Raw genomic sequence first — 26,100 nt, forward strand, 5'->3', positions numbered from 1 at the left:
GAACTTTGAGATGGGTTGTTTTCTTTTCGTTTTTTTCTTTTTTAATTACCAAGTGACCAACCTGTTGTAGTTTGTTGATCTATTTTTTCCTCTTGCCATCCTTCTGTTGCTTTCTCCATGAGCTGCTGTTTATTCTGGAATGTTGAACATTCACATTTAGAATTAGGATTTGTGTGGCTCTATCTTAACCAGGAATGGAAAAAATCCAACGCAGTCTTTCAATTCATGGGTTTAAGTGGATTCAGAGAGGTTCTGATCCACAGTGACAGGTTCAGAATTCCCATTTCTAAAGCCCCCATTTCGTTAGGTAATGAATGTACAAGCTGAGCCCTTCCAGGTTCACACTGTGGAGCCTTCTCCACTCCTCTGTCTTGGTTGGCTTTCTTCCTTGGGGTGTTTGGGAAGAGTCTGATTACAGCCAACTTCTTTCCTTGTCAGTTGATTTTATAACACAAACCATTAAAGTTCAAACTTTTTGTACAGCAGATCGATTTCATTTGTCTCTTCTATAGGGATCTCACTTTAGAGTTTATAGAATTATTTGCTATCCTTTAATTCATTTTGGCAAGGTATGTAGTATTAACTTCAGGTGAGGCAACCAACAGAGGGGCCCTAAGTCAAGGAGCTTGTTAATGGCAGAGATGAGCCTGGAACGCAGGCCTTCTAGGTCCAAATGTAGTGTTCTTTCCTCTGTGCTCCCAAGGTTCCCATTGTATCCTGTGGGCTTCTTTTTTGTAACATAAAGTGGGTAGTGAGGAGAAAGGAGGTTCTTTTCTATTGATTTTTCATATACTTATTGGTATTATCTTTATATTTTTATAGAACTTCCTGATTTAATTAAACACTTCTCAAATGCCATGATCTCATTTGTTTTCATGATGACCCTGAGGATTAGCTAGGACAGGATTATCGTTTAGTTTAGTTTAGTTTAGTTTAGTTTAGTTGAGTTGAGTTGAGTTGAGTTGAGTTGAGTTGAGTTGAGTTGAGTTGAGTTGAGTTTAGTTTAGTTTAGTTTTAGATAGAGTCTTGCTCTCTCACCAGGCTGGAGTGCAGTGGTATAATCCCAGTTCACCGCAACCTCCGCCTCCCGGGTTCAAGTGATTCTCCTGCCTCAGCCTCCCAAGTAGCTGGGATTACAGGCCCCCACCACCATGCTCAGCTAATTTTTGTATTTTTAGTAGAGTTGGGGTTCCACCATGTTGGCCAGGCTAGTCTCGAACTCCTGGCCTCAAGTGATCCACCTGCTGGCCTCCCAAAGTGTTGGGATTACAGGCGTGAGCCACTGTGCCTGGCCTCAAAAATGCCTGCTTTTAAATTGCTCACAGTATAGTAGAGATTTTTACAGTTTGGAGGGTGTTGGAGGTTAATTTTGTTGAAGGAAATAATTTCTCTAATGTGGAGGAGGTGGTAATTTAGAAGACTATGTTGTAGAACTGCAGCTGGGTATATGTTTACTTTTGTGAGCGCCTGTTTTATTTGCCCGTTTATTCATACCTATGCATTTGGATAGAAAAATAAATATAGTTCTGTTTTGGCTCCCTGAAATAGTTGTTATATTTTCTGGAATTTCCTCACTTATTGTCTTTAATATTCCTAAGTTTTATTATGACTCATTTTGGTCATACAATAATAGAAGAAGTAGGTGTCGGCCTGTTTGAAGGGGTTTATTAAGTAATTTGGGGGAGTATATTTTTGAAGCCTATAAATATTAATTTGTCCCTGGTGTTGAGATTTGTCTTGTGGTTGTCAGTTGTGCATGTTCTTATATGTTTTGGATAGGGGAGGGTAAAAAGGGGTTGAGCATAGTTTATTTTTTTCTTTGGCTCAAATATGTAGTTTTACCATAAACCACTGAAAGTTTCCTGTTCTTGTTTGATTAAAAAAAAGTACACTTCCATTCATTGTTTCCATGTAACTTCCTATACTTTTTACTAAAAAAGTTTGAAATCTAGGATAAATTATGAGCTATCTCTCGGGCAAAGAAACGATTTCATTTCAGGAAGGAGCTTAGGAAGCGAACCTTCTTGAGTATGAGAAACAGTAATAGCCCTTGGCGTGTATGTGTGCGTGTGTATATATACATACATATACATACACATATGCCTTTCCTTACATAATAATGATTTGCAAAGAGTGAATTTGGACCCTGACTTCTAATTAACAAGGAAAGGCAGGGAAGATTCCATGTCATGGCTGGATTTTAGAAAGCTGCAAATGGTATTGTACCATAGAGCAGGGGTCCCCACCCCCAGGCCATGGACCTGTTAGGAACCAGGGCACACAGCAGGAAGTGAGCAGCGGGTGAGTGAGCATTACTGCCTAAGCTCCATCTCCTGTGAGATCAGCAGTGGCATTAGATTTTTATAGGAGCGTGAACCCTATTGTGAACTGCGCATACGAAGGATCTAGGTTGCCTGCTCCTTATGAGAATCTCACGAATGCCTGATGACCTGAGGTGGAACAGTTCTATCCCAAAACCATCCTCTCCTCCCCGGTCCGTGGAAAAACTGTCTTCCATGAAACCAGTCCCTGGTGCCAAAAAGGTTGGGGACTGCTGCCATAGAGGGGCCTTTGAGTGGCCCCGTTATGTGTTTTTTTTGTGAGGTGGTGCTTTCCAGCCTGCCCTGGACTCTATGGTTCATGGTAGATCATTTGTACTGACCTGGACCAGGGAGCACTGGTAGGAGTATCTGATTTCTATGAACAGTGCTTGCTGGCACTGACTCAAGAAAGAAGACAGGAAGGAATGGTGAATACAACTTCCATTGAGAAACTAGAGTGGAAAAAATGTGCAAATTATGCTAAAATTGTAATTAATCTGGGCTGTACAGGTTGAATATCTCTTCATCCTGAAAGAAAAGGGGAGGTCACCATGAGAAAATGGGATTGAGGGACCATAAGAACTTTGTCGTACCTAGTTATACATTTGTTTTTTTCCCTTAGAACTTCTGAAATGCTTGAAGCCCCAGAAGCAATAGAATAGAGCTTTTAGCATGGTTTTGTTGTGAACTAAATTCCCAACAGTTCACCTTTAGTGCATAAGCTTCACTTTCTTTCATGGTTTGCCATTCAAATTAGATTACTGTGGACAGTGTCCCTAATATTGTCACTAATATTATTATACAGTATCAGTTTTACAGCAGGTTTGTGCATCATGAAGGAAGTCAGAACGTTTTAGTGAGTTACAAGGAAAATAGCCGTCAAAAGTCCATATAGGTTACTCTGTGGATGGATTGGGGAGCCACCTTCTGGTCTTCATCCGGACTTGATTGACTTAAAATTGAGTGTATAAGAGTGTAAAAGATGGTAAGTGATAGGCTTGAGGCAGAGACACAGGCCTGCAGCCAGAACTGGAAAAAAACCCACAAGTATAAAAAGTATAGGCAAAACTATAAAGCAGCCAGGCGCGGTTGCTCACACCTGTAATCCCAGAACTTTGGGAAGCAGAGATGGACAAATCACCTGAGGTCAGGAGTTTGAGACCAGCCTGGCCAACATGGTGAAACCCCATCTCTACTAAAACTACAAAAATTAGCTGGGCGTGGTGGTGAGTACCTGTAATCCCAGCTACTCAGGAGGCTGAGGTAGGGAGAATTGCTTGAACCCTGGAGGCGGAGGTTGCAGTGAGCTGGGACAGTGCCATTGCACTCCAGCCTGGGCGACAGAGCGAGACTCCATCTCAAAAACGAAACCAAAAAAACTGTAAAGCACAGAAATATGGGACCACTTGGTAGATATAGTAACTGAAATCACATCAAGCTTTAATAAACTAATTAGTATTCATCATGGCAGCCCTACATCTTCAAGAAAAAAATACAATAAGCAATTTTCAGGATGCTCAAAATATTTAAGATGGCCAGGAAGAAATTATGCATGTAGTACATTTTAGGCAGATTTCCCTTAAAAATAACTAAAGACACTTACTTTTTTGAAACAAGAAAAGACTTAGTTATTTGGATAATTTGCTTATGTGGAATATCTCATTGCCAGTCAATGTTGAATAAGTGAGGCATTTATTGTGTGGCGGTAAGGTGGTTCTTTGGTCCGGATGAAGTAAGGTGGGAAAAAAGGAATATGAAATACTGAGAGAAGGAATTACTACTTTAAATAATAGATGTAGCTTTGGTATGTTTTTCTGTGCAAATCTTGAGACAAAGCCCTTTTTGTTGGAGGAAATGGCATGCAAAGGATTTTATTTTCAGTTTGACCATTTGCAAGTATTAGAGCTGTCTCCATGGGAGAAAGGTGAGGTCCCTCTGGCAGTGTGGTTTACGAAGGTTTGCTTGGGAGGAAAAGAGAGGAGCTAGTTGATCCAGAATGGAAAAACACCAAAGCAAAGTTTTCTCCAAAATAACACACACAGATTTCCTAAAAACAGCAATTGCTTTCACTGAATGTGACAAACTTCAAAAAAAAAAAAAATCAGCTTTGAAACATCATATGACACATCTGTTTTGAAAGGTTGCTTTGTCAGATACAGATGTATGTTTTACAGTATGTTACTGTGTAAAGTTTCGTCTTGAGCAAGCTCAATAGATGTTTTTCTGAACAGGTATCTCATTTATCCCAGTTTTAAATTTTTGAGGGAGAGTTTATTAAACAATAGTACAGTACTTTATCTTATTTTTAGGTTAAATACAATTTGATTGAATTATACCCTTCTCTCTTAGCCTTTTATTGAACTGATATCTCTGCTTAGATTTTATCCTTTCAGAAATTGCTTGTTGACCCAACACAGCAAAATCCAAACGTTTTGATATATGTCATGGCATATATCATGCCAAGATCACAAACTCCGCCACATGCTTTTAGCAAATAAATGCCAGTTTGCTTCTTGCTTTCATACCTACATTAATGCAAATTATTGGTTTAAAAAGTTAAAAATCACTGATCCTTGATTTATTACAGGCCTCTTAAATTGAGACCTTGGAAAAGTATTTTCTTGCAAGAGCTGATGTTTCCTATTATTATTATTATTAATTTATTTTTTAAGACAAGGTCTCACTGTGTCACCCAGACTGGAGTGCAGTGGCACTATCTTGGCTCATTGCAGTCTTGACCTCCCTGGGCTCAAGGGATTCTCCCACCTCAGCCTCCTGAGTAGTTGGGACTACAGATGTGCACCACCATGCCTGGCTAATTTTTTAATCTTTTGTAGAGATGAGGTCTCACTCTCTTGCCCAGGCTGGTCTCAAACTTACGGGCTCAAACAGTCCTCCCACCCTGGCCTCCCAAAGTGCTGGGATTACCGGTGTGAGCCACTGCACCTGCCTGTGATTTGTTTCCTTTTTATGATATCTATGTGAGCATCGTATTTTCTCTTTATCCTGCCTGCTAGAAAGCGCAGAGCTAGGTTTGGCACTCAAATGATGTAGTTTCCTTTAGCTAAGTGCTTTGACGAAGTTTCTCTTTTGCATTTTTTTTTTTTTTCCAGAACACATCTCATAGTTGAAGAGATGGTAATAATTACAGTAATACAATAATAAAAATGAGTTGATCCTAAGAACAGTCTTATGGGGCAGATCCTGTTATTATCCCCATTGTATAGATAAAGAAACAGAGGCAGGGAATGGCTAAGTAGCTGCCCCAGGTTAAAAGACTAAAATGTGGCAGCGCTGGGATAAATGTAGGAGACTGGCTCCATAGTCCTTAGAGAATTAGCAGCTTGGGAGTTTGATTGTTTGGCACATGAATTCATCACTCAACAAATGTTTATGAACACGTGCCGCATGCCAGGCACTGTGTCAAGCACTGGGAGAGAGGAAGTAAAAGAAGCACAGTCCTTGCCCTCATGGAGTTTCTGGTAAGTAGAGGACACACAAACATATGCCCAAATAAATGAAGCAATAGATTTATAAAAGCTTATATTTGCTATAAAGGAGTAACAGGTGTAACAGTTTAAGGGACCTCTGAATTTTATCAGGTGCAATACAAAAGTGTAGTTCTGGGCCAGGCATGGTGGCTCATGCCTGTAATCTCAGCACTTTGGGAGGCCGAGGCAGGTGGATTGCTTGAGCTCATGAGTTTGAGACCAGCCTGGGCAACGTGACAAAACCCCATCTCTACAAAAAATATAAGACATGAGCTGGTGTGGTGGCACACACCTGTAGTCTCAGCTATTCGGGAGGCTGAGGTGGGAGGATGGCTTGAGCCCGGAAGGTAGAGGTTGCAGTGAGCCCAGATCGTACCATGGTACTCCAGCCTGGGCAACAAAGCCAGACCTTGTCCCCATCCACCTACCCCCAAAAAAACTGTGGTTCTGAACCGCAGCAACTGAGCCGAGCACAATCCTTCTGTCTCTCTAAGACCCAGTCTACACTAAGTAGTTCTGTTGATGGCACTGCTTGATGGGCCTGTAACTGCTACGAGCTCTGGAAAAACCAGGTCCACAGCTTCTCAGAGACTTTTAGCTTCACTGTGAAAGGAGCAAGGGCACACCAGTGACCAGGTGTTCATAATTTCTCTGCAAACTGTCAGCTCTCAGTTTCCCTCCTAACAGAAGCACCTGAAGCAGCAGGCTAGCTAGCCTGAAGAGGAAGGAATAGAGTTTAGTCTTATAATTGGGACCTATATATTAAGCTGAATAATTTGGCGTTCAGTGTTAAGCATTTGACTCATTCCTGTAACCAATTGTGAGTGCCCTGATTATGTATAAACTCCTTAAAGTAAATGTGTTTTAGTTCATGGCCCAGTGTGTACACATGGCTGTAATTAGTAATATTTTGCACAGCCAAACCAAAAGTTTGCAGATTTTCCTTTTTTAATCTACAGTCTCCTATCTGCAATCAGGACCAGTGGTTATAGGTGATGATTCAACTCCCCAGCAGTTGTGGTTTCCCCCTTCTACCCTTCCTGACACTCTTACAGTTTCTCATCTTGCCACTTGTCTCTGCTTCAGACTCTGCACCCCAGACCCTGGCCACCAGCCCTAACAGAATGCTCACCAGGCCCGGAGCATGCCACATGCAATACGTGTTATTCCTCCATGTTTTTGCACACATTCTTACCTCTCTTTCTCCCATCTTTTTCTTTCTTGCTAGACACCAGTTTGCAAAAGGTAAAAAAGAGAAAATTAGTGATCATCTTAGGTACAAATCAAGGTCTAATAGATGAACAGATTTGGTAATGTCATCCCTCAGTGTTGATAAGGAGTAGCTTTGTAGCTCTGCAAGTCTTACTTTGCCATCAGATATTGCATTAGTAGGAATTAAGTTGTAATTTTTTTATGTGATAAAGTTCAGTTTAATATTTTGAATCTAAGTCAATAAAGCATTTGCATTTTAATAAAGAAGTGTACTATCCTTCAGTTATTTTGTATCTGCCAAATTCATAAGGTAGGAGAAAAAAGATCCTATTTTCTCCCATCCTTCAAACCTTCAGATTTGTTCTTGGTCTCTGTTCTGAGCCAATTAGGCAGTAACATCCCATAAATTCTTATCCCCTCAAAAATGAATGCTGTAGCCAGTGTCTCCTTCTGTCTAAGCTTCCTTCTTGTGAGAAGAATAGGGACAGGTCCACCATATTATAGGTCAAAAGTAAATCAGGACTTGGTGTGGTGACTCACTTCCAGCACTCTGGGAGGCTGAGGCAGAGGCAGGTGGATCACCTGAGGCCAGGGGTTTGAGACCAGCCTGGCCAACATGGTGAAACCCCGTCTCTACTAAAAATACAAAAATTAGCTGGGTGTGGTGGTGCACGCCTGTAATTCCAGCTACTTGGGAGGCTGAGGGAGGAGAATCACTCGAACCCAGGAGGCGGAGTTTGCAGTGAGTTGAGATTGCACCACTGTGCTCCAGCCTGGGCAACAGAGTGAGACTGTGTCTCCAAAAACAAAACAAAACAAAATACCCAACAAAGTAAATCAGAAGAACTGTTGGCCAAGATGATGCCAACCGACTGTCTTTATGGATTGCTGGAATTCCCTGGAGGCAGAAACATGGCCTTTTCTCGCCTTTGGGAGTTGTACTTCCAGAATGTGCTCAGAGAACAGGAATTTTTACTCTAATACTGTGCATAGTTTAATTTAATGAAAAAAAAATTTTTTTTAAAGAGATGGGGGTCTGGTTATTTTGCCCAGGCTGGTCTTGAACTCCTGGCCTCAAGCAATCCTCCTGCTTTGGCCTCCCATAGTGCTGGGATTACAGGCATGATTACAGGGAGTACATGCCCAGCTGTAGTTTTATTTTAAGTCTTTCCAGTGCAATTCATAGAAATAATTTCTGGGGAGTAATGCTAGGGAGTAGTATAAGAACATCTTATCTTAGATATTTTATTAATCATTCTAAAAGTTTTTAGAGAAAACAGTTTTTGATTGGAGAAAATGTTCTCATTCATTTATTTCTCTTCCCCTCGAGGGACTTTATGTCTCTAATAGTATTTGAAGTTTGTAAAGCGTTTTCACGTATAGTGCCTCATTTGATCTGTAAGTCAAGCCTGTCATAGAATAAGAGATCATGGAATGCTTAAAACCCAGCTCCCGTATCTCCTGGTTCACTATTTCCTGGTGCTTCTATAATACAAGGATGCCTCTTGCTATGTCCAGTGGTGACTTCTTCTGAGACATGCCCCTGCTTCACTTCAGATCATAAAAACCGTGAAACATAACAGCACCACTTCCTCACAGGGCTGCAGAAATTCCCCTCTGTTGGCACGTCCAGGTTGTGTAGTGGTATCTTGCTTAGATGGAAGAGTATGTGCCTTTTATAGCTTGGCACTTCCCAACACTTTGAGAATTTGGATTCCTAAAGAACCTGTGCCCTTTGTTTCCTTTTGAACATTTGAAAACACAATTGAATACAGGAAATTCTCCAACATGGTTGCTCCATGATTTCAACACAACGATACACAAATATGCACTGGCTTTTGGCCCAACAAGTTGGTGGTTGACTTCTTGGGAGAGGGTTAGTTTGTTAGGAGGAAGATTTGGGTGGAGATTTTGCTTGGAGGGTGAAAGAAACCATGACAAGATATGCCTAAGAGTTGTGCTGTAGAAAAATCTAGTTTTTTTCCCCCTGAGAAATCCAAATTACAAGTTTTAGGACTTGTCTACCTTTTTCTTACTAGGGATAAGCTTCAGCCCGAAGCCAGGTTTTATTGTTGAAAAACCCAGGTAGGAGCTGTGGTAGAAGGGCCCTCTTTGGAGTTTAATGGTGGTACATTCCACCGCTCCATCCCCAAGGCGCTGTAGTGCCAATGAATTGTAATTTGAGATGGTACAAACATGAGCATATGTTACGTACACGTCAGGCGTGTTTGTGAGCTCAGGGCATTCCAGGTGTTTTTTTCTTGGAGCTTTGTTTTTGCATCATATCCTGTGTTGGTAACATTCCTTCTCATGAAGCTCGATTGAAGTGAGGCGGTGCTATTGGCTGAGAAATCATCCTGGGTGCCCTTTCTTACAGATTCTTGCATCCCATGGGGGTAGAAAGGATTTTCAGCCCAAGGGCAGAATAGATCCTGTAGTACCCAGTCCCACAATCTGTGGGAGTTTGTCCCTCTTTGCAGCTGACAGCATTTCAGAATTCCCTGTGGGACAATAACAAAAACCTTATTAGCCAATGGTGTCATTAGAATAAAATCTCCCCACTGCAATGTCTTGGTCCCAGCCTATAATGTTACCCCTTAATTCCCTCTGCATCTTTACCACTTTTATTACAGCTGAACACACGCTCCTCATTAGAACCCTGGGTGATATGGGGAATCAGAGTGCTGAAAATTATGTGGAATAGGTACCAGATGTTTGTGTCAACTTGGTATGTATTAGTATTTAGAATGCCTGAGGATCACATTTATTAAATGTGAAAATTACTATGTCTTCTCCAAAACATTACCCCCCTCCGCCAGTATTTTTGTCCATGTTGCATGAGGTGTGATATTAGTAATTTCTTTTGGCACAGATTAAATTTAAAGTGTGTGCAGCAAATGCATCTGTTCCCAAATGCTTTGTCTGCATTCTGTCAAGTTTTGGAGCTGGCCTACCGCCAGCAGGGATGTGGGGGTTCTGTAACTGAGATTGGAATGCTGTGTTGCAGCTAAAGGACATAATGAAAGGGTGAGTCCATTTGATTTTTTTCTTTAAGTAGAACTGGGTATTTAGACATCGATGTTATAGCGAGATCTTAGGAACGTTTCCCATGTGTCCAGATAAGCAAGCATTAGTGAAAAGGATGGAGGAGGGCATTTGGTAAAATGAGAAACGAGTTTCATTAAGTTTATGAAGTCTTTTAAGTCAACCAAAGGTGATAAGTGTGAACCAAGCAGTTTATTTTATTTTAGTAGATATGAATGAATGTTTACATTTGGCCTATGCATCTGTTCACCCAGTCCTGAGGTGAGGAACTGGAAAGTACAAGGCAGAGGCAGGTGGTGCTCTGCCAGGGGAAAAGTCTGGAGCTGGAGTCTCAGAGACCCAGGTTCAAATCCCCTATTGCCACTTCCTGCTGATGTGTTTCTTATCCTCTCATGAGCTCCAGTTTCCCATCACTCTAAAATGAGGGCATTAACACTGTCTTCACAGTGGCATTGTGAGGATCAGAAACATGTACAAGATGTGTGGCCCCTAGTGGTGTGGTAACCATACATATGAAGAGTTAACCCCCAGCTTCTCACACAAGGCGGCGGCCCAGGGAGCCACCGTATGCTTCGCCGTGTGGCCTCAGGTGGCCCAGCTGCTGAGCACCCGAGCGGTGAGGGCCTGCTTTGTGAAGGAGGCTGGTTTGGCAGTGGCCTTGGCAGTGTGGCCGTGGTCTGGGCCACCTAGGGAGTTTCTCACCACAGAGTTTATTTGAATTTGTGCTGTCTTCAGGTCAGTCAATATTTTTGTCAGTAGAAGTAGCATCTTGTGGGTGAAGGGGGCTGTGCCTCTGTGCTGGTGGCTGAGGAGAGTGTACCAAACAGAAGAGCAGAGCCTGAATTCAGTTCAAACAAGACACAATACCCGGCAAGATTCTGAGATCAGATTTCTCGAGTAAGCCAGCAGGGGAGGATTAAACTCAGCTCACACTTTGAGTCCAAGGAAAAGTTAGATTTCTTTGGGAGCTACCCTTAAGGAATCCTGTACTCATCACATACCAGATGCCCAGAATGAACTGAAATATCCAGATTGGGGGGCACCAGTGAGGATTGTCTCTGGAGGTGAATCCATATGTACATTACTGCCAGGAAGCACTTTTCTGAAATACACATCCTACCTCTGTGGCTCACAACAGTTTACTTATAGTGGGTTATAGAGTTTCTGTGAGGCTTTGGATGAAGTATCTGCAACATGCCTTTTCATGATAAAGTATGGTGCGAAGTGAGCATGCGTGTGTGCTTATGAGCATTGGTGCTTTCAGGCGTGTTCTTTCGTCATCGTCCACGCCCTGGTTGATCCTTACGTGGTAACCCAGCTTTTGCTGTGCTGATAAGGAGCATCATCAGAGCATGTCGCTCACTCGGCTCCTGACTGTAGGGAAGACGGGATGTGGGTTTTCAGCCGTGGCCACAGGAGACACTCCCAGCCTTTTGAGGCTGCCGGTGAGAGCCTACAGTAGCAGCTCCAGAGCTCACAGGTCACCACAAAAGTGAGCAGATGAGTCAGATGGGGTTTTGGAGCATGTTTTCCTGGTTTCCAAGCCTTCGTGGCTGGGAGGTGCTGTACTCGGGCCCCATGGTGGTGAAGTGAGAATCTGAGCCACCGTGTTAGCTCAGGCACGTGTGCTAGAGCCTGTGGGGTGGATCATGCTGTTCCCAGGTGGAAGCCTTCCTGAATGGAGCTGGTCCGGGCACTGTGCAGACAGATTGCGGAAGGAACCACTATGAGGACAAGGGGAAAGGATGGGAGACAAGTTCATGAGCTGGCTGTGGCAGAGGGAAAGGGACAGGAAGGCTAGGGCCTGACCCAGTAGTGGCAGGATGAGGCTGGGGGTGTGGTGTGCCAACGGAGAGATAGAGGATTGTCCTGCCACCTGGAGAGAGGGGATTGGCCAGAAGAGTGTTCGGGAAGAGAAGACAAAAACAGATTTGTGTTTCCTGCTTTCTGTGACAGTTGAAGGTGGGGAAGCCCCAACTGGGACTTGATTCTTAGCAATCAAAAATGCCACCTCCTTCATTTCATGGTTGGTGTTTTTTTTTTTTCTCCCCCTTTTAGTATAAGAGTCAGGCTTTGGCTCTCAGGTAAAGAGTGAAAGCAGGAAGTCTGAGACACAGTCCCTTATTGGCATGAAGCCCATGCAGCATGCATCACCCCATGGTTCTTCCCCATTTCTCAGCGATAATTGAGTGTCTGCTGTGTGCCAGATACTGTGCCGGGGTGAGGCAGGCAGCAGCAGACAGAATGGTTGGGTTCTGTTCTTTCGTGGTGTTTGCGGTCTTTGGGAGCATGTAGATGTGAAACCAATAATTGCACAAATAATTATGTACATCTCATCACAGGAAGTGCTGTGGAGAGAAACGGAGAGTACCACGAGAGTATGAAAAAATACAGATCTAACACAGCGAGGGAGGTTTGGGGAGCTTCCATGAGAGATCAGTAGAATGAGCAGGAGTTTGTCAGGCCGTGGTGGTGGGAAGGAACAGAAGCGGTGGGGAATGTGTTCCTGGAGGAAACCTTGCTATTCAGAGGCTCCTGTGGGACAAAGCTTGGCACTTCTGATGAAATAAAAGAAGGCAAGTACATTAATTAGGGTAGGTTAAGCTACAAATGTCAGAAAACCCAAAATAACATTGGCTTATATAAAAAAAAGAGTTTACATTTGTTTCCTATTAAAAAGCAGTTCAGAGCTGATCCCGTGGCTCCATGTTCATCAAGTATCCAGGTGGCTTGTCAGTTGCTGTGCCCTCCTCAGCATGCTGCTTCTGTCTCATGGCCCCAAAGGCTTGCTCTAGTGCTGCCCGTTACATCCACGTTCCAACCAGCAGTCAGAAGGAAATGGCAGAAGAACTGACTTCCTTCCCTTCATACAGGAAGCTGCCAGCTGCTAGCGGGATTGGGAAATGTAGCTTTCGTTCTGGGTGGCTGTGTGTCCAGCTGGCACTTGGAGAAAGGAGAACGATGGCTATAGGGAGACAATGAGCACTTCTGTGCTTCACCAGAATGGCCGAAACACGGAAGCAAGTGTCCGGGGAATGAGAGACGGGGCCATGGCAGGAAGCAGGGCCAGATCTTGGAGGGCCTTGTAAGTCACGTTGAGGTTTTGGGGCTTCATCTGGACAGCAGAGATGGAGCAATAAGTCTTTTAAAGCAGAGAAAAGCAGGATCAGACTTGGGTTTTTCAGAAGATCAGTTTGGCTGCTCTATAGAAGACATTTTGGTGGAGATAAGAATTAAGAGCATCTTGCAGTAATCAGGGAACGAGAGATGATGGTGCCCCTGGAGATGGAGAGGAGGGGTCAGAGTTGAGTGGCCAGGGAGAGAATCCATTGGGTGAGGAGAGGGAAGGGGTGATGTTGGGGCACCTCCCCCAGGTTGGTGCCAGGTGTGCGTAGGTAGAGGCTGGTGCCATTTGCTTAGGGAGGGAATGAAGGAGGAACAACAGGCACGATGGGTAAAGATCCTGAGTTCTGCATGTTGAGATTGGGTGTCCATGAGACAAAAGTAGATGGTGAAGGAGCTGTTGAATATTCAGGCCTGGAGCTTAGAAAAAGAAGTATGGGCCAGGCGTGGTGGCCTGTAATCCCAGCACTTCAGGAGGCCAACGCAGGTGGATCATATGAGGCCAGGAGTTCGAGATCAGCCTGGCCAATATGATGAAACCCCATCTCTACTAAAAATACAAAAATTAGCTGGATGTGGTGGCAGGCGCCTGTAATCCTAGCTACCTGGGAGGCTGAGGCCTGAGAATCACTTGAACCTGGGGAGTGGAGGCTGCAGTGAGCCGAGATCGTGCCACTGCACTCCCACCTGGATGACAGAGTGAGACTGTCTCAAAAAAAAAAAGAAAAAGAAAAAAAAGGAGAAATAAGTAAGTCTGAGATGGCCTGGAGTCGTTTCTGTAAAGAGATGGGAGTTGAACCCATGGATGTGTTTGAGAAAATCTATGGAAAAAGGATAGTGCGCTCCAGGAAGGCCTGGCAGGCGGGGATGGAACAGCTGGTGGCAGAAGAGCATCTCTCCAAGATAGTCAAAGGAAAACTTCATACAATCACACTGCCTCTTTCCTTTCTTGGCCAGAGAGGCTTTCTTTTTACCCAAAGGAAACCCTCTCCCCTGACTCCTACACTGTGTCTGTTCTCTTAGGAGAGGACTGTTCTACCCCATACTTAGAGTTTAACCTATGTCCTTTAGCCTGGGTGTTTTCACAGGGACTTTTTGTCCCCTCCCTTAAGTCTTAATTTTTTTCACTTGTACATTCTGTACCCTTTGCAAACTTATCCAGTTATGTTTTTTAGGATAAAATCCTAGCGGGAAGTTGCTGGGTCAAAGGATATGTACCTTTTGTGGGGCCTTGGATACCACTGAAAAATTATACCAATTTGCTCTCTCAGCAGCAGTGTGATGCTGGCACACTTTTTGAGGAAGGTTTCTTAAGGCATTTCTGGGCTTAATTTTTTTTTATAAGCATTGCCTCCCTCTCCCAACTTTTCTTTAATGAAAAATTTCAACATGTAGAGATGTTGAAACCATTGTACAGGGAACATTTAGATTCCACAATTAGCATTTTGCAATAGTTGCTTTATCAAATATCTCTCCATCTGTCAATCCATCTTATTTTTTGGGAGGTATTTCAAAGTAAGTTACAAAACGGTAGATCTGACCCCTAAATCTATGACCACTTTTTTATTTTCACAGAAAGTGTTGGCATAGTAGCCCAGGCATTGTGTTGGATGTTCACTGTACAATGCTTGGTCACCCTTTCCCTCTCCTCACCCAGTGGATTCTCTCCCTGGCCACTCAACTCTGTCCCCTTCTCTCCATCTCCACGGGCACCATCATCTCTCTTGCCCTGATTACTGCAAGGCCGGGCACTTCAGGACCCTGCCTCCTGAGAGAGAGAGCCCCAAGGAGGGCCAAGTCTGAGGCTTTGGGTGACTAGGGCAACCTTGAAACAGTTACTTAAGCACATTGAGCTTACTTTGCTTTCTTTAAAATGGGGTTAGTGCTGCTTCCTTGCGATGTGTCAGAAGGATGTGCAGCACCTAGCATTGCATAGTGGGCACTTAATAAATGGGAGCAGTCTCTCTCTTTCTCTCTCTCTTTTTTTTTTTTTTTTTGAGAGAGTTTTGCTCTTGTCGCCCAGGCTGGAGTGCAATGGCGCGATCTTGGCTCACTGCAACCTCCGCCTCCCGGGTTCAAGCGATTCTTCTGCCTCAGCCTCCTGAGTAGCTAGGATTACAGGCGCACGCCACCAAGCCCAGCTAATTTTTGTATTTTTAGTAGACACGGGGTTTACCATGTTGGCTAGGCTGGTCTTGAACTCCTGACCTCAGGTGATCCACGCGCTTCGGCCTCCCAAAGTGCTGGGATTACCAGCATGAGCCACCGCACCGGGCCGAGCAGTGTCTCTTATTACGTTGTATGCTGAACTGTTAAAGATACCATTTCTTATATGCCCCTGGGGATGGTGGTAGATAATTACTGATTTTTTTTTTTTTTTTTTTGGTCTTTTTGGTGTAGGGATAGTTTAATCATATGTTGTAGCTTTTTTTCTTTTTCAATCTTGGAGGGAAAAAAAATTCTATGAGGAACTTCGAAAACCAAATACTACTCTATTTTGTCAGATGGTCAGGGACACACTGTTGAGTGTATTTAAACGTCAAGCCAAGTAAGTCTCTGTATTTTTATTTTTATTTTCTGAGACAGGGTCTCACTCTGTCACCCAGGCTGGAGTACAGTACTGTGATCACGGCTCACTGCAGCCTGGACTTCCCTGGGCTTAGGTGATTCTCCCACCTTTGCCTCCCAAGTAGCTGGGACTACGGGTGTGCACCACCACAACTGCTTATATATATATATATATATATATATATATATATATATATATATATCTACACACACACACACACACACATATATATACACATATATATACACACATATATACATATATACACATATATACACATATATACACACACATACATATATACACATATATATGCGTGTGTGTGTATGTGTATATATTTTTGTTTGTTTGTTTGTTTGTTTGTAGAGACGGGGTTTCATCATATTGCGCAGGTTGCTTTTGTACTCCTGGGCTCAAGCGATCCACCTGCCTTGGCCTTCCAAAGTGTTGGTGTTGCAGGCATGAGCCATTGCACCTGGCCTCCAGGGGGTCTCTGTAAAGAGTCGCTGTCCTGGCACTTGATCAGGGTGTGCCCCATGCATTGCTTTCTCTTTTCTTTGACCTTGGACTGACTCATATAACCCATGGCTAGAGCTCCAGCCCTTAAAGAGGGTGTTTGCCCAGTTCTGGACTCTGGCAAAACAGAGCATAGACTCTAAGGCAAGAAGTGCACATCCTCAGCACTGAAGGCTTCTTGGCACTGGTTCCCTCCCTCTTTGGGAGTACCTTATTATATGATTTGTTTCCATTGAGTTTTTGCCCCTGCCCCAGTGTGGAGGTGAGCAGTATGGTGATTTAAGGAAGATCTTAATGGGTGACGGTGGCATCATGCAGAGGAGGGCAGATCAAATAGATTGCAGGCCTTTTTGCAGATGTGTTTTCAGCCTGTTCAGAGCTTTGCACACATACAAGAATGGAACTGAAAGGCATTCTTATTTGTGCTTAATTTGTGATAATTGTAAATTCATGGCAGGAGGCTCTGCAACCAGTTCAGAAGGGTTTCCCAGTGTGGGTAGCTGTAGCCAGTGTGTGTCCCCAGAATTGAGTAGGAGTAGGATAATTTCTTGAAGCTCTGGGTGTGAAGTATACCAGACATCCCACTGTGGCTGGGAAAGCCGGAGGCCAGGAGGGCAGGATGAGGGCAGCAGAGGGAGCGCCTGCCCATACGGTTTCCCTGCACCCCGCCAGGGGCTCCAGGGAATTTACAGTCAGTACCTCCTGTTGTTGCTCTCGGGACATCTTCTCCACCACCTTATGCTTTCTCAGAAAGCAGCTGGCCACAGTCCAGAGAGTGGCAGTGACTATTTGAGAAGGCACATGCTTCATTGCAGACCAGATAGCTATTATCAGCCTAGATAATTTCTGTGAGTCCTGAAATAGACTTGGCCCACAAGGCAGGGTGTCTGCTTCTGGGTGCAGACTGGCTGGTTCTGAACTATGTTTGCAACCCTGGAGAGTACCTTTATTATTCAGAAGTCAGGGAGAACAAACTGGAGTACATTCAGGCCTTTTACGTGGGTTCTATCTGGGAGGTTGTGGTGTAGTGGGCACTGTATGTTTCAGCCCAGTTTCCTGGGTGATTGAATGGAGACAATAGCACCAAGCTCACAGAAGTGTGTGAGGAGTAAGCATCCAGTTCCTTCTTCCCCTGGGTGTGTCTCTGTCAATCCAGCCAATGTGAAAGGAGGCTGCAGTGATGTCAGGGCTGTAGCAGCCTATTTCCCATATTCCCTACAGCCAAATCCAAGTCCCTAGAATGGTGCCCTACTCACTGATCTGAGAGGGGACAATTTTTTTTTAAGCTCAGTGATTCATTTATACATTTAACAAACGTTTTTTGAGCATCTCATATATGCCAGGCACTGCAGATGAATGCTGAGGATACAAAGATGGGTACTCACAGCCCTCAGAGAGGTCACATTCGACCAATAAAGATGGATGTTTACACCAGTGGCTATCATGTAAATGCAGTAGTGGAGACAGGCAGATGGATTGCGGGAGGGCAGAGAAAGAGAGCCTTCCTCAGCTTGGGATGTTTGTTGTGGGGGTGGAGTGAGAGTGGAAGAGGAATTTGCGTAAAGGAACCAGGCTTGAATGAGGACATGGAGTTGGGAAACATCCTGGTGTGTCTGGAGACCTTTAAATAAGTTGATGTGGAGTGGGGAGGGATGAGACATAGGAAGGGGCTAGATCAAGAAAGGCCTCCTGTGCTCTGTGATGGAGCTCAGGCTTTATTCTGTAGGGCAGCTGTTCTGAAGGGACAGGAACTGCCCACAGAGATGCCAGCAGCAGGCATTTGCTTTGGGAACACCCGTAGCATTGAGTGCCTCTAGGTTAGGTGGACAGTGCCTGTGTGGAAGGTGGCATGCAGAGCTTGAGTCCTCAGACTTCGTTCAGGAAGGTTTGTAATTGTCTAGGGTCGGTAAAGAAGTAGAGATGGAGAGGAGTGGATGGATTTAGGATTTAAGGCTTGACTGATTAGAGGAAGAGGGAATGAAGAAGCAGGAACCAAGTATGACCAGCGTTCTACTTTTTCTATTTGAGGCTCTGCTCAGATCCTACTTCTTTTGGGAGGATTTTTCTGACCTCTGGCCCAAATTTTGCTGTACAGCTCTGGCCCTGATCGCCTCTACATGTTACATCTTGCTCTGTATTGTTCTTAAGTTTGTTTTGCTTTCCCTAATAAAGGGAAGCTCTGAAAAGATAGGATCTGTATCTTATACTTTTGTTAAGTGCAATTTTAGTTATTTAATATTATTCATGTATAGTATTATTGGGACTTTAAGCAATTTATTTTATCTCTGATTTTCTACCCAGAGGGAAGAAGGAATTAAACACAAATGTTAAATGGAAAGTGTCTTCTACCCAGAGAAATGCATTCATGACTTGTGAGTCCAAAAGGGAATTTTAAAAATCAAATACATACCAAATTATTCAAAAGAAATTTAAGAGATTGGGGTTTTAGAAGATAGGCTAGTTTTTTGGCCACTTCGTCTTGGAACAGTTTACCTGGAAAGGCGTCTCTGGTGGATTGGCAGTGGCTTGATCACCCTTGTCCCTTTGAGGCAGAATTAATTACTGTTTCTGAGTGGCTTGTGTTTGTGATTCCCTTGGCAGGTCCAGAGCCTGGTGCACTGTGTGAACTGTCACCTGTCAGTGCCTCCCATCCTGTCCAGGCCTTGATGGAGAGCTTCACTGTTTTGTCAGGCTGTGCCAGCAGAGGCACGACTGGCCTGCCACAGGAGGTGCATGTCCTGAATCTCCGCACTGCGGACCAGGGGCCTGGCCAACTACAGAGAGAGGTAGGTGCAGGTGTCAGCTCTCAGCCCACTGCCACTGAGTCTGCAGAGATGATTTTCTGGACAGAAGTCCTTTTCTTTTCTTCTGGGGTTCAACAAAAGAAGCTCATGTGTGAACATAAGAGAGCAGATTTAAAATACCAGCTGCTGTCTGGATTGGGCAACTTTAGGATTTCTCTGTCTGGAGATTGGTTGGCTCTCCCCATGTCCTGGCCCTCGGTATTGGAAAAAAACATTCATAAGAATTTCAGCTTTTAGGCCAGGCATGGTGGTGGTGCACATCTGTAATCCCAGCACTTTGAGAGGCCAAGGTGGGAGGATCACATGAGCTCAGGAGTTCAAGACCAGCCTGGGAAACATAGCAAGACCTCATCTCTACTAAAAATAAAACTAAAAAAAAAAAAAAAAATTAGCAGGGTGTGGTGGTGAGCACATGTAGTCCCAGCTACTTGGGAGGCTGAGGCAAGAGGATCGCTTGAGCCTGGGAGATCGAGGCTGGAGTGAGCCATGATTGCCATTGCACTCCAGCCTGGGAGATAGAGCGGAACCCTGTTTCAAAAAATAATAATAATAATTTCATCTTTTAAACATGATTGTGAGAAACCAAATAAGGTACCATTTCTCTGTTGTTGTGAAATGTCTTTCCCATCTCCTCCTGTGTCCTCTCTCTTCTTTCTTTACTTTGTCATATGAACTTATTGCTTCTGCAGGATGAGTGAGGGGAAATGGGAACACTCTGGAATAAAGATGTCAGTACTTTGTACTTGCCTGAAAATCTCTGAGCATAGCTCGTTATCACTATCTAGGCAGCTTCCCAAAGGTGGTGGTGACATTAGCGGAGATGGTGATGATAAAGATATATGCTCATAGTTACTCAGCATTTACTCTGCCAAGCACTGTTCAAAGCACTCATACAGTAACTCCATGAATCCTACAATTATACTCATTTTACAGGTGACAAAACAGGTGCAGAAAACTTATTTGCGCAAGGTCATCATCTTCAGAGAGAAATGTCCTCCTCTTTCCTGTGGCTCGAAAATGGCCTAGATTGTGGGTGAATGGTCATCATTTAAGTGTACAGATTTCCCAACAAGATAACACAGAGTGCTTTCCTTCTGTTTTTAAGCTTCTGTGTGTCAGAAATGTTATCACTTAGGTATTCGCTCTCCAGGGAGAGAGAAACCACAAAAAATCCTGATCATAGTGAAGTATAGGAAAAGTAATGCAGAATGGAATTTATCTTTGAGCTTTCTTCTGGTCAAGAAAGTTAATTTCCAGAGCCACTTGTTTATGTGCCTCAGCCACCCCATCTTTTTGGGGTGGTAGGAAGAGGAGAAGCACGAGATGTTAAGGAAAAGCAAGCTGATTTTAATCTCATGAACGTGTGCAGAGTTGGCTCATTTCAAAGACAGATCATCTAACCTTTCCAGCAACATTGGAAATTATTGTTAATACTCTTGGTTGCTTGCCATTGTTGCTGCAACTCATATTTCGGGTCAGATTTCTTTATCCCAGTAATGTGCCTTTAATTCTGAACTGATGGGGGAGAGTTTGTGGTGAGAGGGAAAGGAGGAGAGGAGGAAATGCAGCTCCTATGAAGCGTTGCTGACTCCAGCAATTCTTTAGCAGCGACAATTACTCATTTTATATATGCTTCTCTCAGAGGAACTCAGAGGGAAAAGAAAGTCCAAGCTGTTACAGAGGCAGCAACAGCAGAAAATTCTTGATGTTAAATTGTGCAGTACTGTTGTTGACTCTGAAAACAAATTCGAGTAAGACTACTGAAACAAAAGAAAAATACCTCAAGGAGTGACAGCAGAGCTCTCCTGCACTTGGTTACTATGTTATTCAAAATGGGATTCATTTTAGGACCTGGCAGTACTGAGGATACATAACATTAGCTGACGTCAGGGACATAGTGTGTTCAGTGAGGAAGAAAAGAAAGAGGGCCTACAAAGGGTAGTCTCAAACTTGTTTAGAAACCTGAACATTATTCTCCTTCAATATTTGTGTAGTATATGTATGATTTTGGGCCAGTGATTTGAAGATGTTTCTGAGAATAGATAACAGAGGGACCTTTAAGAATTAGATGGTTGTAGTTCAATACTGTTTGAAAACAAGATTTTGGGATAACTGATTTTTGGAGATTCCATCTGGCTCTGCGTTGCTCACATACGGCAGACCTCAGAGTAGTTTGCACATAGAAAGTGAGCATAGAGGATGACATCAGAATGAGGGTCAGGACAACGAGAGAATGAAAGATTGTTTGTGGATAGTAAGATGGGTGTGTATAAGGATTAAATATCGCTCACTCTCTTGACATATGAGTGTGGAGAACATTACCGCAGCTGTGCAAACAGTTTTTAAAAATCATTTGAACCACATGACCCAGCAATTCCACTCTTAGGTATATACCCGAGAGAAATGAAAACACATGTCCACAGAAAGACTTGTCTGTGACTGTTCATGGCAGCATTAGTCCAAAAGTGGAAAAACCCAAATGTTCATCTTCTGATGAATGGGTAAATAAAATGTGGTATATCCATACAATGGAATGTTATTGAGCAATAAAAAGGAAGGCGTACTGATAGGTGCTACAGCATGGATGAACCTTGAAAATCCGCTAAATGAAAGAAGACAGACACAAAGACCACATATCATATGATTCCATGTATGTGAAATGTTCAGGATACAGAAATTTATAGAGACAAAGTAAATTAGTCATTGCTTAGGGCTAGAGGGGAAAGAAGGAAATGGAGGTTGACTGCTAATGGTTACAGGTTTTTTTTAAAAAAGTGGAGGCCAGGCGAGGTGTCTCACACCTGTAATCACAACACTTTGGGAGGCCAAGGCAGGCGGATCACCTGAGGTCAGGAGTTTGAGACTAGCCTAGCCAACATGGTGAAACCCATTCTCTACTAAAAATACAAAAATTAGCTGGCATGGTGGCAGGTGCCTGTAGTCCTAGCTACTTGGGAGGCTGAGGCAGGAGAATGACTTGAACCCAGGAGGTGGAGGTTGCAGTGAGCCAAGATTGCACTGCTGCACTCCAGCCCGGGCAACAGAGCGAGACTCCATCTCAAAAAAAAAAAAAAAAAAAAAAAAAAAAATAGTGGAGGAGATGACAAAAATGTTCTAAAATTGTGATGGTTGCACAACTCTGTGAATATACTAAAAACTGTTGAATTGTAATTTAAGTGGGTGAATTTTATGGTATGGGAATTGTATTTCAAGAAAACTGTTTAAAACATTTGACCTGCTGACTTGCTAATTAGTCCATAAAGTTTACCTTGGCTCAATTCACTTTTACCGAGATTGCTTACTCTTCAACTTAAACTCACCTAATGCTTTTTGTTATTTTCAGTGGATAGCTTGGTTTTTGTAGATATGTCATGATATAGTCTATGCTAAAAATAACAGCTGATCTGTTTTGAGGGTAATAGTAGGAGGGCCAGAGGCAGCCTTTGTGCAGTCTCTACCAATTTTTTTTTTGAGACAGAGTCTTGCTGTGTCACCCAGGCTGGAGCACAGTTGTGTGATCTCGGCTCACTGCAACCTCCACCTCCACCTCCCGGGTTCAAGCAATTCTCATGCCTCAGCCACCTGAGTAGCTGGGATTACAGGTATATGCCACCGTGCCCGGCTAATTTTTTATATTTTTAGTTAGAAATGGAGTTTCGTCATGTTGGCCAGTCTGGTCTCAAACTCCTGGCCTCAAGTGATCCGTCCGCCTCAGACTCCCAAAGTGCTGGGATTACAGGTGTGAGCCACCGCGCCTGGGCTATACCAAATATTAAAGGCAAATATTTTTCAAAATGAAGTAAGTGCCGTTACTTACAAATTGGCAAAACAATTACCATGCTGGCTCTAAGCCGTAATTGACTATCACTCTGAAGACTGGCAAATATTTTTCAAAATGAAGTAAGTGCCGTTACTTACAAATTGGCAAAACAATTACCATGCTGGCTCCAAGCCGTAATTGACTATCACTCTGAAGACTGGAGTAGTTGGTTTCATGATGTCATCCTTAAATGTGAGGGAATTACTAAATCAGCCCCATTTCCCCTTGGCTTGTTATTGGTGCAAGATCAGTATCAAGATCTATTATAAATCACCCCATCTCTAATATTTTACTGTTAATAAATTCCTACCTCCCAGGTGCCTTAAGGTTCTTCAGCTGGGGAGAGATTTTTAATTTTCCTGTGTAGAGGCAGTGACAGAGCCTACACCCAAAAGTAGTAACTGCAACAGGTTGACAAGATTTAGGGAGACAGTAACGCTTAAGTTGGGTGAACAGTTTTATAGGCCAGCAGAGAATTTGTATCAGAAACAGACTTGTTACAACAGTACATAAAAAGCCCTCAGTACCAAAGCAATGTTTTGTCATCGGCCTCCCTGCTGGGTTCTCCTCGGGTCAGAGTAGACCTATTGTATTTTTCATCTGAGAACACACCTCTCATTTGTAATCATTGGTTTCGGAAACAACAGCCTTGGAAGCGAACAGGAAACCGGAAAATGACTTTCTGGCAACAGAGGACAGCAGAAGAGCATAAACAATGCCGAGAGATCAGATTTATCTTTTAGAGCAAGTGAGGACCGGTGTCATGGTTTCCATCCCTATGAAAACCAGCTCCTAGTACCCTCTGACTTTGAAGTAAAATGCAGCCGCCCCCTTCTGTCGGACTCCCGAGTTTAATTGCTCAGGGCATTTCCTAATTCCTGAGAAGGGTTACAGCACCATCAGAGGCTTGTTTACAGTAACATACTTTCATTAGTTGCTGGAATAGCAACAATTTTGTTTCCTATCATCTATTTTTTACTTGTGACCTGCTTTTATGTGGTGGTGTGTCTTTTCTATTTCTGACCTATCTAATTGCTTGCTTATTATGAAAAGCTACTGAGGATAAGTCCCTAGTTAGCCATTACATATGTGTAAAAAAGATATGGACATTTAAATTTATGCATTTGTTTTGACATTAAAGGAGCAATGGGCGTGCCAGTGCCTGGCTGTAGGGGTGGAGTGGGGATTGGGAGGCTCCATTACCACGGGAAAGGGGCCAGGTTTAATAACTTCACCCGTCAAAAAGCTCATAACCCTATGAGCTTCTCTGCCTCATTCCAAAAGAGGATTTGGGATGAGCTTCCAGCAACAGGCATACCAACAACGTAAGCAGAAATACAGAATGAGGACCAAGGGAAAAAGAAGGGTGCAGTTTGTGAGCCATTTGGGTTAATGTGGTTGGTATGATTGTGTTTGAAATTTGGCTCCAGGCTTTTTGGCGGGCACAGCCAAATGGGATGTGTGGTTAATCACACATGTGGCTCCAAATCACTTTTACTTTGTACCTTCTCTGAGGATTGGCATAAAGCTGTCCCTTTTTTGGTTCTTTTTGAAGGCAGGAAAGACCACAGTGGGGAGAAAGAGAAGGAAGTAAACACTGTCAAGTGCTAACTGCTCGACTTACCTCTTAACAGCTCTCACATCCCCCAAATGAAAATACTAGCAGCCATAGTGGTGGAGACTGCGTGTCTCCTGCGGGCCAGCCACCTGACAGGCACTTGTTTGGTTCTGCCAGTCTTGTCGTCAGCCTGAAAGGGAGGCTTGGTGGTCACTGTTTTTGCAGAAGAGGATGCTTGGGCTTAGGGAGGTTATACAACCAGATGGTGAGTTGTGGAGCCAGCCCCCGAGTTGTGTCTGTTGGATTCTACAGTGCAAGCTGCAAGCTTTTCCCATACTCCAGATAGTTGTCCTTTCCTTTTAGCTCTTACTTGGTTCTGGGCTACAGAACCTGCTAGTCTGCTTTGTTAGACAGATAGCAAGTAGGTCTGTTAGTGAGGGTTTGGGTTCTGTGCATAGGTTTGTAATAACTCTTTCCAGTGCTCGGAGTCCTTTTGGATTCCCTTCCTTGCAGCTTTGGGGCAGTATCAAGTTGGTCTGTGTGTGGCAGTGTCTCTTTTTTCCCTTTCATGGTTTGGGATTATCACACCACATGTCAGTAATTATAAAATGCAGGGCTGAGCTCAGGAGCCATTGTGCTCTATGTGGCTGCTAATCCCCATGCTAAATGGCACCACCAAGGGGCCTTTTATGTTCTTGTCTGTTTTCATAGTTAAACGTTCCCCCCATCCCCAGGCCTTCGGCTGCCTTCACACAAGTAGCTCACCTGTCCTCTGCTTATAATTTACTATGTGTTGTATCCAAACTTGTTTTAACTGTGTGGTAAGAGAGAACTAGCATATTAACTGACTCTTCTTGCTAAGAATGAAATGCAAGAGCTTCAGTATTCAGACTTTGCCATCTGATTTGACATCTTTTTGCTTACACTGAGGAATTTGGCAATTCAAAGATTGACCATTTTGGAGATCTTTATCTACCTACCTACCTATCTATATGTAATCCTTCCCCATTTCCACAATATTAATACACAAACACCTTTTCTCTTTTTCCCCCTCTATTATCAAGATTCAGATAAAACAGTGCTTGGGGAGGAGTGGGTGTGCCTTGCCCAACACCACTAAAAGAAATGATACAAAATCTCAAGGCTGGGTTTTGGGAGAGTACATATGTGAGAGCAAAAACATTAAACTAGCTACATTCTTTTCTCTATCTGGGGCATTTTTTACCCTGCTGCTGTTCATAAATGACTGCCTACTGCTAGTCCTGTGCATGTGCAGAAAAACAAAAAACCCAGGGCTATTTATGTTTGAGATATCTTTTATGTGGTATGTACTAAGCAAGTGTCAAAGGAAATCCCTCACACACAGACACTGTATATCGGTGAAATTTGGTTTCTAAACAAATACATTCCACATATAAGCACTGCCTGGTGTTTGTTTAAAAGGAAGCTGTTCTGGAAATCACCCAGCTTGACAGGGAAGATTACCTCTGAAATCGTCATTTAGTTTCCCACCAGTCCTATAACAGATACTGTCATGCGTTGCTTCATGACAGAGACAGTTTCAGAGAAATGTGTCGTTAGGGGATTGTGCTGTGCAAACATCATAGTGTAGGTACACAAACCTAGATGGTATGTCCTACT

The 26,100-nt window shown here is 43.5% G+C and overlaps 1 protein-coding gene across 8 annotated transcripts in view; it reads left to right on the forward strand.

Annotated features, from left to right (window-relative positions):
* TGFBR3 (transforming growth factor beta receptor 3) overlaps positions 1-26,100 on the forward strand; it is a 205,369-nt gene that overhangs the window by 69,276 nt on the left and 109,993 nt on the right. For all 8 annotated transcript variants that reach the window (XM_054476513.2, XM_054476518.2, XM_054476526.2 and 5 more), the window contains exon 3: positions 18,879-19,063. In XM_054476513.2, the coding sequence (XP_054332488.1) occupies positions 18,879-19,063 (185 nt within the window). The remainder of the gene's footprint in view (positions 1-18,878; positions 19,064-26,100) is intronic.

Source organism: Pongo pygmaeus, chromosome 1, assembly GCF_028885625.2.
Source record: "Pongo pygmaeus isolate AG05252 chromosome 1, NHGRI_mPonPyg2-v2.0_pri, whole genome shotgun sequence".
Classification (NCBI taxonomy): Eukaryota; Metazoa; Chordata; class Mammalia; order Primates; family Hominidae; genus Pongo; species Pongo pygmaeus.